This window comes from Dermacentor albipictus, unplaced genomic scaffold, assembly GCF_038994185.2.
Source record: "Dermacentor albipictus isolate Rhodes 1998 colony unplaced genomic scaffold, USDA_Dalb.pri_finalv2 scaffold_12, whole genome shotgun sequence".
Classification (NCBI taxonomy): domain Eukaryota; kingdom Metazoa; phylum Arthropoda; class Arachnida; order Ixodida; family Ixodidae; genus Dermacentor; species Dermacentor albipictus.
The window spans coordinates 4249325-4262932 of NW_027225566.1; the positions used below are offsets into that span (position 1 = coordinate 4249325).

Genomic DNA, 13608 nt, shown 5'->3' on the forward strand with positions numbered 1-13608 from the left:
TTCAATTTTTTCTTGGTTACTCCCGAACAATTATGACTGATGTGAAAATGTCCCGAGCATTCGCAGCAAAGCCAATAGTCATCATTTACCTTAATGGCCACATCACATTCGTCACAAACAGAGTTAGACATCCTGTCGGACGTACTGGAGAGTAGTTGGTTCAAGTGATGTGGTAACAAGTGAACAATATAGACAAGAAACTGGAACAGTAGGCAGCAGCAGTGGCAGACTATCCTTAGGCGGCTAACTAAAACACGGACGGCAAACACCTACCTGTAACGACAGTAGAAAATCCTTGATTAGACGCGTGTCAGCTCGCCGCCACTGCTGCTGCCGAACGAGGTCATTGCAGCGACGCTCATATTTGTAGACGACGGTGGCGCCTTCCACTTCTGTTGTCGTGACGTGACTATTTTCAGTAAGCAGATACCAGCAGCAGGATCGGTGGGTGGGGCGGGCCTTGGTACGCAGGAAATCCAATTTGCACATGTGGAGTGTGCGGCGTAGTGGAGTTTCGGGCTGCTGATAACTTCAACACGATGAGGTGACTGCACTGTAACGACAGTAGAAAATCCTTGATTACACGCTTGTCTGCTTGCCGCCACTGCTCCTGTTGAATGAGGAGGTCATTGCAGCGACGCTCATATTTGTAGACGACGGTGGCGCCTTCCACTTCTGTTGTCGTGACGTGACTATTTTCAGTAAGCAGATACCAGCAGCAGGATCGGTGGGTGGGGCGGGCCTTGGTACGCAGGAAATCCAATTTGCACATGTGGAGTGTGCGGCGTAGTGGAGTTCCGGGCTGCTGATAACTTCAACACGATGAGGTGACTGCACTGTAACGACAGTAGAAAATCCTTGATTACACGCTTGTCTGCTTGCCGCCACTGCTCCTGTTGAATGAGGAGGTCATTGCAGCGACGCTCATATTTGTAGACGACGGTGGCGCCTTCCACTTCTGTTGTCGTGACGTGACTATTTTCAGTAAGCAGATACCAGCAGCAGGATCGGTGGGTGGGGCGGGCCTTGGTACGCAGGAAATACAATTTGCACACGTGGAGTGTGCGGCGTAGTGGAGTTTCGGGCTGCTGATAACTTCAACACGATGAGGTGACTGCACTGTAACGACAGTAGAAAATCCTTGATTACACGCTTGTCTGCTTGCCGCCACTGCTCCTGTTGAATGAGGAGGTCATTGCAGCGACGCTCATATTTGTAGACGACGGTGGCGCCTTCCACTTCTGTTGTCGTGACGTGACTATTTTCAGTAAGCAGATACCAGCAGCAGGATCGGTGGGTGGGGCGGGCCTTGGTACGCAGGAAATCCAATTTGCACACGTGGAGTGTGCGGCGTAGTGGAGTTTCGGGCTGCTGATAACTTCAACACGATGAGGTGACTGCACTGTAACGACAGTAGAAAATCCTTGATTACACGCTTGTCTGCTTGCCACCACTGCTCCTGTTGAATGAGGAGGTCATTGCAGCGACGCTCATATTTGTAGACGACGGTGGCGCCTTCCACTTCTGTTGTCGTGACGTGACTATTTTCAGTAAGCAGATACCAGCAGCAGGATCGGTGGGTGGGGCGGGCCTTGGTACGCAGGAAATCCAATTTGCACATGTGCAGTGTGCGGCGTAGTGGAGTTCCGGGCTGCTGATAACTTCAACACGATGAGGTGACTGCACTGTAACGACAGTAGAAAATCCTTGATTACACGCTTGTCTGCTTGCCGCCACTGCTCCTGTTGAATGAGGAGGTCATTGCAGCGACGCTCATATTTGTAGACGACGGTGGCGCCTTCCACTTCTGTTGTCGCGACGTGACTATTCTCAGTAAGCAGATACCAGCAGCAGGATCGGTGGGTGGGGCGGGCCTTGGTACGCAGGAAATCCAATTTGCACATGTGCCGTGTGCGGCGTAGTGGAGTTCCGGGCTGCTGATAACTTCAACACGATGAGGTGACTGCACTGTAACGACAGTAGAAAATCCTTGATTACACGCTTGTCTGCTTGCCGCCACTGCTCCTGTTGAATGAGGAGGTCATTGCAGCGACGCTCATATTTGTAGACGACGGTGGCGCCTTCCACTTCTGTTGTCGTGACGTGACTATTTTCAGTAAGCAGATACCAGCAGCAGGATCGGTGGGTGGGGCGGGCCTTGGTACGCAGGAAATCCAATTTGCACATGTGCAGTGTGCGGCGTAGTGGAGTTCCGGGCTGCTGATAACTTCAACACGATGAGGTGACTGCACTGTAACGACAGTAGAAAATCCTTGATTGCACGCTTGTCTGCTTGCCGCCACTGCTGCTGCCAAATGGTCGCATAGTGCTGTTGCAAGCACTGTGCGTTTGTGCAGTTTCTTGATCTGTACATTCTTTTTCACTGGCTTTGTGTGAAATGTCTCAATGCAGCACAAATCTCTTGTAATTATTTCCAATCTCCTTGCATTTGCATGTCTGTGGTAACAGCACATGTCATTTGAGCTTTCTGAGCGGTTTAATAACATTGTTATCATTCTCCATCTCATGTATGGTGAAAACAAACATCAGAAAGATTTCATTTTATCACAAACAGGATCCTGCTGTGCTCCAAATTTTCAATTTCACTATTGTGTATTGGTGTAACAATATTAATCATAGAAGAAAAATCCTACAGTTAAATTTGTTACACCAAATATATAATAGCGAAACTGGCATTGCCAAAGACCAGTATTTAAAAATTGCTTCAGTATGTTTCATTAAGAAAAAGTTGCTAGAAAGATAAGGCCGTACAAGTGCTGTATTAATGTTTCGAAATACTTTCTTCCCTAATGCAATAGAAGACTGGAATAAGCTGCCTAGTCATCTTGTTTCTTCACATGATTTTCTACGTGCCGTAATTATTTTTGATGTGCCGATTGTATACAATTTTACTCTTGTGGTATGCTAAGTTGTATGCAATGAATGTTTCTTTTTATGAGTGCTTCCTTATTTTTTTGTTGTGATGAATTTTTATTAAGACTATTGAATCTTATTTGATGTTTACACCTGTTGTTTCTACTACTATTTTAGCAATATGCCAGTTTCATGTTGGAACAAAGCCCCCTTACAATAATACCTTATGGGTGATGTAGGTACGTGTAATAAATATGTCTACTATATATAAGGTTGTATAAGTTATATAAGGTGTGTACATAAGGTTTGTCTGTATACAAACTCCAGGTTGGAATAGCATAGTTTTTTGATACCACTCCAAGTAAATCTGTTTAAATTGTATGACTGGATTGTCATTTTTATTCACTAACAGGTCATGTCAGGTAGGTAGTTCCACATGCAGGTGGTAAGTAGGAGTGCAGATAAATATAAAAAAAAACACCCATTCCGCTATAAATGTATTTGAAGCCAAGGTAGTTGCATAAGCTTTGTCAGTTGCATAAGCTTTGTCGCCCGGACAGAAGGACTTCAAAAGGCAAGGGTGGGGATGTTGTAGTGGTTTTTGAATACTTGCGCATTTAGCATGATAGCTCGGTATTATGCTGAGAACATGTGAGGGCAGTTGAGAAGCACAATAAATTTTAGCTGTATTAGATTGGTAATTATAATAACTGGAGATAAATAGAGCAGCCCTATTTTAACTGGCTCTTTAAAGGTAAACTGGTAGATAGGGGCAGCAGGTTGCAGATACATATTCCACTTGTGGATGGACAGGTGTTATTCTGAACATGTGTTGCTATACTAGGTCATGCATTGGTGGACTATGCATTAAAGGGGTCCTCAAACACTCTTTGAGTGTAGAAAGAAAACATTGTTGATACCTTGACGAGACTCCTGTGAACATGCGCGACAAATATCATTGCACTGTATGCAGCAGAGAGAATAAAATCTGGTATCAAAAGCAGTGAAAAATCGCTTGCTCTCTTATGCATAGTTGTCATGTAGCGTCATCGCAAGAAGCTGGACACACCAATGGCTGCCGACTGATTTTGAGATCATGAGAACATTCTCAGTAATGCAATTATTGCTCATTTGAGTTAAATAAATGAAAAATATGTATGCCTGCAGTCTCAAAATGACAGAAAAAGCACTTAATCATTGCACTGGCTTTCTACACAGTACAGCTGCTCGTTACCTCGGGAGATGAACAGTGTAGTGTAGATACCATGGCAAAAAGGGGGTGCCGCCAAGAGCCATCTCGCCGCCAAGGCATTCAACCTTTGCGTGGGGCATTGCCCCTTGCTGTCTCTCCTGTGGGGCTTCCAGTGCGCCAGTGGAAATGATAGGAGAAAGCTGCTTACGTCTTAACTTCACTTGTGCTTGAAGGAATAATAAAAAAACTTTACGGCAGGAGCTTAATGAGGCAACATAATGTAATTGTGATGTCATTCAATAATTTGTTATAAAAGTTGTTCAGGGCCCCTTTAAAAGCTTAGAAAACTATGAAATTGCTTTTAGGCTGCAGTCTATAGGGAAATGCAACTTCGCAGTAAATTTCCACAATTGTTATGCAATCGTGGAAACAGATGCATGTTAAAGAAGTTGGTCTGTAGTCCCCCAGGAAATATTTACCACCACTCTTGAGTGTAGTTATAACGTTTGCGATCTGTTGGAAGCTGACTTTACCAGCTGTGCTTTCCCAAACATAAGGTAAATTATTTTCTTCAAGCTGAAATACTGGCCTCGATTGCACTTGGCATAGGAGCTTGGGCTTGTTGATGATTCATTCGAAAAAAAGGACATGGCGCAAAAAAAGACAGAGACACGAGAGAGGGACATCGAGAGAGTGACATCTTGTCCCTGTTTTTTTTTTTTGTGCTTTTTCCTTTTTCCTCGATTGCACTGTGTCTTGAGGGGAAATAATTGGTTTTAGTAAAAAATGTGAAGGCCTCAAGAACTGCAATTACACTGCATTCCTTGTTTTGCTTCCCATAATCACTTTGTTGCTAGTTAAGGATGTCTTGTGCTCCGTGGCGTGAACCACATTAGGACCCCTCAAGTTACTGTTGCTTTTACTGCTTGCACTTCTTGATTATGTAGGGTGTTTCACTTGGGCCAGACTTCAAAAATATGCAGATGCTAGGTAGCTGGACAGAACCAAGGTAACATTGTATGCCGTCACTTGGAGATACTGATTTTCTTGTGTTGTGCCCAATTAGTCTTAATTAATCAACTTTTCAATCATTATACTTAGATTAAAAGTGTCAATGATAAAATTGTAGGGCAACATGAGAATCTCCCGATACACCTTTTTTGTTGCTCAATACGTGCTACATAAGTGTTTCCGAGCATGAAAGATGCCCGTGAATACATGCAAAGTGCTTCGAGTGGCCAGTTGTGCTGCAGTTTTGCATGTATTTGCGGGCAACTTTCATGCTCATAAAAGCACTTTTATGTAGCGCGCATTGAGCAAAAGCTGTGTTAAGAGTTTTTCATGTTGCTCTACAATTTTCTCATTGACACTTTTCATCTAATTATAATTGATAAGTCGATTTATTCATTAAGACTAATTCTGTAATTAGGTGGAATGTAAAATATAATCTTACCCGCCGTGGTTGCTCAGTGGCTATGGTGTTGGGCTGCTGAGCATGAGGTCGCGGGATCGAATCCCAGCCACGGCGGCTGCATTTCGATGGGGACAAAATGCGAAAACACCCGTGTACTTAGATCTAGGTGCACATTAAAGAGCCCCAGGTGGTCAAAATTGCCGGAGTCCTCCATTACGGTGTGTTTCATAATCAGAAAGGGGTTTTGGCACGTAAAACCCCATAATTTCTAAATATCTTGAGTATCTCCAAGCGGCGGCAAACAAATGAAACACCCTGTTGTTTCCTGGAGTGCTGATTTTCAGAGGGAAAAGTCCCATGTGCGATACCACTTGTGACGATTATTCCAATGTTGTGGATGGGACAACGCTGGATGGGTGGAACAGTGACAGACCACGAGGCTGCTGCCTTTTTATTGTTGCTTCATGAAGCTATTCTTCAGTCGCGAAGCACTCAAGGCATGTGTCAGCTGATAGTGGTGACTCTCCTCCTATAAACCTGCTCCAGGCCATGACAGGCATGCATAATTCTATCGGTCCTGAGCCTTTTATTGTTGTACAGGAAAATAAGCTTAACCACAGATTACTACGGTGACGAACTGAAGCCAATCAGTTAAAACTAGCGACAAGTCTTTTTTTTTTTATTCTGGATCCGCGGAAGTAGCGAGGAAGCAAAACCTCGAGGAGCACAATGCACGAGACTGACGTAGTGGCCGCGTCGCGGTAAAAGCTTGTCCTCCCTGCGTGGAGGGAGCCTAATTGACTCTGCAGGCATTTTTACTAAAGTTGTTCTCTCTCTCTCTCTCCATGTTCCTGTGTGCTGGCGATGTCATAGGTTTCTTGATTGCTGCATGAAGCTTATCTATAGTGGCATTATAAAGTGTTCACATGTGAGCATCTTGATTAACATTATGATGATATGGAGGTGATCATTTCTTGTTGTATACACCCAATTGAGGACGAGGTACAGCTGGACAACTTTGGCGTGAATTGCCCTGCGACTGGCTACTTGAGGCACTGCATGTAAATGCATGCTTCTTTCACGCTTGGGAAAGTACTTTTATGTAGCATGCATTGAGCAACAGAAAGCTGTATGAGGAGTTTTTCATTTTGCTGTACAAGCTTCTCATTGACGCTTTTCGTGTAATTATAATATTTGACAAGTTGATTAAGAATCTAATTAGGCAGAATACAAAGAATAATCCATCTCCAAATGTTGGCATACGACATTACCTGGGTTCTGTCCAGCTACATAACATTTGCGTAATTTTAAATCTTGGGGCAGAATTAATCTGCAGAAAACTAAAGTAATGTTTAACAGTCTCGGAAGAGAACAGCAGTTTACAATAGGCAGCGAGGCACTGGAAGTCGTAAGGGAATACATCTACTTAGGGCAGGTAGTGACTGCGGATCCGGATCATGAGACAGAAATAATCAGAAGAATAAAAATGGGCTGGGGTGCGCTTGGCAGGCATTCTCAGATCATGAACAGCAGGTTGCCATTATCCCTCAAGAGAAAAGTGTATAATAGCTGTGTCTTACCAGTACTCACCTACGGGGCAGAAACCTGGAGGCTTACGAAAAGGGTTCTACTCAAATTGAGGACGACGCAACGAGCTATGGAAAGAAAAATGATAGGTGTAACGTTAAGGGATAAGAAAAGAGCAGATTGGGTGAGGGAACAAACGCGAGTTCATGACATCTCAGTTGAAATCAAGAAAAAGAAATGGGCATGGGCAGGACATGTAATGAGGAGGGAAGATAACCGATGGTCATTAAGGGTTACGGACTGGATTCCAAGGGAAGGGAAGCGTAGCAGGGGACGGCAGAAAGTTAGGTGGGCGGATGAGATTAAGAAGTTTGCAGGGACGGCATGGCCACAATTAGTACATGACCGGGGTTGTTGGAGAAATATGGGAGAGGCCTTTGCCCTGCAGTGGGCGTAACCAGGCTGATGATGATGACATGATGACAAATCTTGGGGCATGATAGTTGGGACACCCTGTATAGGGGTCAACCTATGTTCATGTTCAACCTGTCTTCAAGTAAACATGGTAACTAGCATCAACCAGATGGCGGCACATTATGACACTCATAGGATTGTCAAAGTTGCATGATCACTCATGTTTTGTTTTTGCATCACATACACATAAATCAAGTCTTCATTGTGCACAAGTGTGAGCCACTTGACATTTTAGAAATGTGTTCCATGAAAATAACCAAATATCTTCTTTATTGTCCTTTTAAGAAAGGATGCACAAGTTTACTTGCACACTTTTGAAGGACTGCATTATGTATTCAAGTTTCACTTTTTTTTAACCACTTATCTAATGGGTGTTTCTACTGCTGTCCTTGTAACATGTCTGCACTTCTCCAACAAATGCCCTTCATGCAATGCTTCTGGAGCCTTCACCGGTTAAATGCTTTTATTGTTGCAATTTTCAGAGGCTTTCTCAGATATTTTGAATTTAACCAGCTTGTATGCTGATGTTGATGCTGATGCTTTCTTGTTGTTGTTGTTATAATACAGCACCAATTTTTTTTTGCATGTGCACATTTTGATGAGTGTATATGAATAACTGTGTTATTGTGATACTGTATTATTTAGATACCTTAGCAGTGGAAAAGTGGCATCTGAAGCCACAGGTCAATCTTCACTGTTTACAAAGTCTTTTTTTCTTCACTATGCAGATGGGAAAGGTGAAGCTGAAGGCCACCAAGGGTAACTCGGATGACAAGAGGCCTCTTGATTTGAAGAAAGGAGATTCCAAACCCTTGGTATTTATGTCCTGCTTGTATTCATCTTCTCAGTGGCCTGCAGCAGGTGTGAATACCTTCGTAAATACTCTGCAGAGTTTACTTGCTCATCATCATCATCAGCCTATTTTATGTCCACTGCAGGATGAAGGCCTCTCCCCGCGATTTCCAATTACCCCTGTCCTGCGCCAGCCGATACTTGTGCATGCAAATATCCAAGTATACCTTAGAGGCTACTTTAAAATGGCTGAAGGCGTATAGCAGGGATTAGGATTCATACTCTCTAGTACTCTGTTATGCATGTACTGAAGAGACCAAAATTAATTGAAACCAGGTGAAAATGGGGTTTAGTTGCAGATGGGCAGCACTAACTTGCATGAGAATGATTTGAGCTACACTACTAACTTGTCTGTTTTAGGGTTAAGATATGCAGCAGTGTGGTGCCCGTCTTGCCTCATTGACATTTCTGCATGAACAGTTGCTGGGTCTGGTTAGTCAAGCAACTTCCCAAGCTTTTCTTTCCTCATTACCAGCTTTTGAGCTGCATGCTGTGTCTATGTGCGCCATGTCATGGGTTGCACAGATGGGGTGCTTGTCTGTCTTAGGCCATCTAATGTGGTTCCTCCTTTTACTGTATTGCATAAGAACACTGCGTGAGCCTGCCAGAAAGCCTGGGCCAGGTAAACCCATTTTTTATGGGCCCGGGATGCCCTCGGGCCAGGCTCGGGCTTGTTGCCGTGGGCCCGGGCCATGCCCAGTCCCGCTCACTGATTAGCCTAGGTTGGACCTTCGAACACATGCTGACACTCAGCATAGATCCAAGGCATTCTGTGTAAAAGTCAAGTGAGAAGTTGGAAAAACTGTCTCCTAATTACCTTATCAAGCAAAATAATAATTAAAAAGTTACGATTTCGATTTTATATTTTTTGGGGGGGAAAAGTGTTAATTCCTTTTGTTGCTACAAAAACAAGGATTGTTCTCGCAGAAAAAAAAAGTTGTACTACAAAACGCTGTATATACAATCTGACTGTTAGCACTTCTTGAGATTGCACTGTTGCATTGCTCTCGGTATGATTATTTCGTTGCACTTGTGTAATTTTACCACTTTATTTCAGCCCTTCGACAATTGCTGTATGATCACCCACAGTTTACATCGATGGCTATCACCTTAAGAGCATTAGCAGTGTTTTTCGTGCGCCTTAAATTTGTAAATGAGAATTTGTTCATGGTGGGTTCAGCAGGGTTGGTATGGCAGTGCATTTTCCACCTTCATTTTTTGTCATGCATAAGGTCAAATAGGTGTATTTGAAATTTCAGCTACTTTAGCATCAAATATAGTTTTATGCCATTTCTTGCCATAAGGGCCATTTTATTGCGACAGCAATTATATGAAGGGGCTCTTGTGCCGCTGCCATTGTGCTTTCACGGTATTGACGCACATGCGTAGACCACGTTTAGAGGGTTAGAAGGTTTATATCGAGACACAGAGTGCATTTAGCTGCAAAAGCGTTAAGGCCAAGTCACTCTCGTGCAGGGTATCAGACCAGCTTAGCTGGTGTTCCATCTTGTTACACCCTGGTGTAATAAGATCGATCACTCTTGCACTTCACGCCTCTGCTGGAGCCAAGGCAGCATTCTGGCTTCCATTGCTGCCATGGGCATTGTGCAGATGCACATTAGCATTCCTCCTGAGCAGCTGTGTGCTTACCACACTGTAGTGAATACGTTGGCCTGATAGGAAATTGCAGTAAACATAAAGCTAAATCTAGCATTGATAAACACCAAAAGCTTTCCCAATTTTCTGCCTGTCTCATTTAGTGCATCATCAAGGTGCAACACCAATAACACCGTTGCTGAAATTCCTTATGCGACAGCATAGTGGCAGGTATTTTCCTGTTGTGCAGCAGCAGTAGTCTCGCATGTTGCATTGTGCCATTTTGCCTCCACATAATGTTAGAGCACTGGATGAGGAGCTATAGCATAATGCTAAATCTTGTTATTGCTGCCAATGCTTCCTCTTCAGGTGAAACTGTCATATTTTAAAAGTGTGTATAATTCTTGGGGTTTGCAACATTAAGCTTACTTAATATATTTAAATAAAATGCCAGCAATTTTTATCCCAGGTTTTGCTTCTGTCGGCATTTTCATGTTAGCTGTACGCATACTCTGTCGGAGAACATTTTTTGCAATGTTTTATTGCCATTGCAAGCAGTTTTATTGTAATGTTTCAGAATACACCACCTAAGCAATGGCAGTTTTAAGGCACATCTAGACTAAGCTGCTCAGGCGGGCCCAGGTTCAGAAATGTTCGTGCATGCAGGGTTCTGTATTGTGTAGTTTTGAGTGCTTCAATTTTAGCAGGGCACTTCGGATGTTGCACTTTGGATTACTCTACACCAAGTGCAAGCAAGTAATAGAAGCAGGCACACAACTAGCAAGAAGCAAGCAGCCTCAGAAAGCTTTAAAAATATAGTAGATCCTTGTTTTTCATTTCTCTTCATGTCTGTGTTCTGCCAATGCCTTTCAGGTTGCTGGTGGCCAGCCAGAGGTGCAAGGTAGTGCAACTGGGTTAGGACCAGCCTTGTCTACTGCGGTGGCAGGGATGGCAAAGACAAAGAAACAGAAAAGGAAGATGCGTCATGAGGCCTTCATCAGAAGTGAGTGCACTTTGGTGTGTAGCTTTTCTACCCACATAGGCTACATATGAGGGCAAATCAAAGTCTTTGCCCCTATGTTTTTTAGCCAAATTACGGCTGTGAATGCGAAGTCAACATATCCATTCCCAGCAGTGGACCTTTCTTGGGCCGGCCTGGCCTCATCTGCTGTTAGCTCCGCGACATGGCGCTGCTGTCATTTGTTCAAGATGGCGGTTGTGCTTCACACGTCCACAACATGTGAGCAATGAAGTGTGATTCATTTTTTGTGGAGCGAGAGACGAACGCCCATTGAAAGAAATGCAGCCCGCATATGGCGGAAGGTGTCTTGCTTTGAGAAGTGTGAGGAGGTGGTGTTGTGAGTTTGCAAAAGGCCGTCAAGACTTGCATGGCATGACAGTGAGTGTTCGGGGAGGCCGAGTGCATCACTCACTGACGACAGGGGCATCTCATATTTAATTTAGTGCTGTGATAGGACAAATGTCTGAATCGATGTGGGGACTATGTGGAAAAATATTGTAAGGTATGTAGAATAGTACGTGTACAGTAGAACCTCGTTCATACGTCTTGAAAAAAAGCGCGAGAAAAAACATACTAAGTGGGAAAATGTATGGTCCGGAGTACCGTAAAAACCGGACTATAGGTCGGACCGGAATATAGGTCGATCCCCCAACTAACGAATTCTCAAAATTAAAAAAAAGAAATCTTTTTTAATGGCAAAAGTACTGAATGACATGACACCCTTACCTTGAAACAAATGCGACTTAGGGGGTTGCACAATGGTGACAGTATTTATTTAAATGCTGCTCGCATGTGCACCTGGCCAAGTTTTTAGCGGTATCGCGCGACCATCGACACACGTGCTTGTCAACACCTTATTAACGGCGCTGAGCAGCGAAACAAACGAGATACGCGCATGTGTACACATGCCCTTACTTTCGCTATTTTGCTGCTCCGTGCCGTAATGATAAGGTGCTGACAAACACGCGGGTCGATGGTCGCGCGATACTGTTAAAAATTCGTCGGGTGTACAGTACACAGAAGGGCACGAAGTGCGCAAGCGCTACTCCGAATCAGAGCAACGCCTTTGATTAGAGTCAGATGACGAGTGCTTCTCGCTGCCCAGTCCATAGGCGCGTGCGATCTCTACCCCTTTCAAACGGATGCATTCGGCAGTCACAGGCAGCGATCTTACACGCAGCTCGCGGACGGACTCTGCAACCTTGCCTTCCAGTTCTGCAGTCCGCTGCGATTCGGCACGAAATGACGTTTTCTTTTGGTTGCTGCAAGTTGTAATACGTTGCTTTTGCCTCCGCCACTACCGAATGCTCTTTTCGGATACTTCAAGTTCGTGCTGTGCCGCCAGGTTGCCGTGGGCGTCCACGTACTCAATCGCCTTTTTCTTGAAGGCGACGGTGAATTGAAGTCGGCTTCCGCTCCCGCTCATTTTGAAACAAAATGAAAGTGCAGCCTTTAATTAATATAACTTTGCGACAATGGAAACGCAAAATGCCTGTGCCACAGCATCGCCACGCCGCCATGGGACGGATGGATGGATGGATGGCGGCTTTACCCTTTGTAACGGGCGGCGGCTGGCGCCACCTAGCCTTTTGCTCCCCCCCCCTCCTATTTTATTATTATTCTTTTTTTTCCTATCTTTATATCCTCTTTTTCTCAACCTAGTTTTTACTCCCCTCCTCCCCCCAAGATACCTATCTAAAACAGTAGAGGAAACATTATGTCCCCGATTTATGTTATTATCTATCCCTTGACTTCCTCCACCAATCCTCTAGCCTCCCCTTCGTTACTGCCACTCTTTTCTCGTCTATTTGCCCTCGGTCCCCGGGAAAACCTAATGCCCCTTCCATATCTGCCACTGTTCCCTCTGCCAGGGTCGGGCGAAGGGCTGCTGCTGCTGAACGCCGCGCTGCTGCTGATGGCGATGGCGAAGGCGGCTGTTTACTTCATCCGCCCATTGTTGCAAGACTTCCGTAGTTTTTCCGCCAATGTCCGGTATATAAGTCGAGGGTCGACTTTTCGCGATGGTTTTTTGAAAGAAAAGTTCGACCTGTATTCTGGTTTTTACGGCAACTACAGACTCAACTATTGACATCTACGTAATGCGAGGTGTCGCGCGGTTCGTTGCAGCACGACGCGTCGACAAGCATCGAGCTGGTTTACCTATTGCGTGGTGTTTTAAGACGGTGACGGGAAACCGAAGCGGAATCGAGCTGGTGGGCGACGCTGGATGCCCCTGAAGCGAAACGAGATGCCCACATCGCGTCGCCTGCAGCAGGAACGGCGGCGCGTTTGGATTGTTGCCTATTAAAACCGTTTATAACAGTATACCAATGGCACTACGCACCACGTGCTGTAACACTGATAGGTGAAAATGCTTATCGCAATAGGTTTGGCGATGATAGCTATGCATACGGCATGGAATGACCCAGGCGAAGATTTGCTGGTACCGGTATAAGGAACTGTGTGCGCCTTTGTTTTCACGTGAGACGGGCGGCTGTATACTATTCTTGATGGCGTGCGCCTCACACTTTTTCTTGTTTACATGGGATCTAGTAGCCGGAAAACGGATACGATCGCAGTTTGCAGGAGGGAACGGCGGCATGTTTTGATTATCGCCTATTAAAAGCGTGCGCTACGCTTCTAACAGCACTGCGCCCT

The 13608-nt window shown here is 44.7% G+C and overlaps 1 protein-coding gene across 13 annotated transcripts in view; it reads left to right on the top strand.

The window, feature by feature from the left end:
• LOC135914174 (uncharacterized) overlaps positions 1-13608 on the top strand; it is a 74549-nt gene that overhangs the window by 3500 nt on the left and 57441 nt on the right. For 7 of the 13 annotated variants that reach the window (XM_065446913.2, XM_065446918.2, XM_065446916.2 and 4 more), the window contains exons 2-3: positions 8210-8296; positions 10803-10932. In XM_065446913.2, coding sequence (XP_065302985.1) covers positions 8210-8296; positions 10803-10932 — 217 coding nt within the window. Of the gene's footprint in view, positions 1-8209; positions 8297-10802; positions 10933-11061; positions 11170-13608 lie in introns of all 13 variants that reach the window. The other 6 variants (XR_010568233.2, XM_065446911.2, XM_065446910.2 and 3 more) reach the window with 1 other exon arrangement.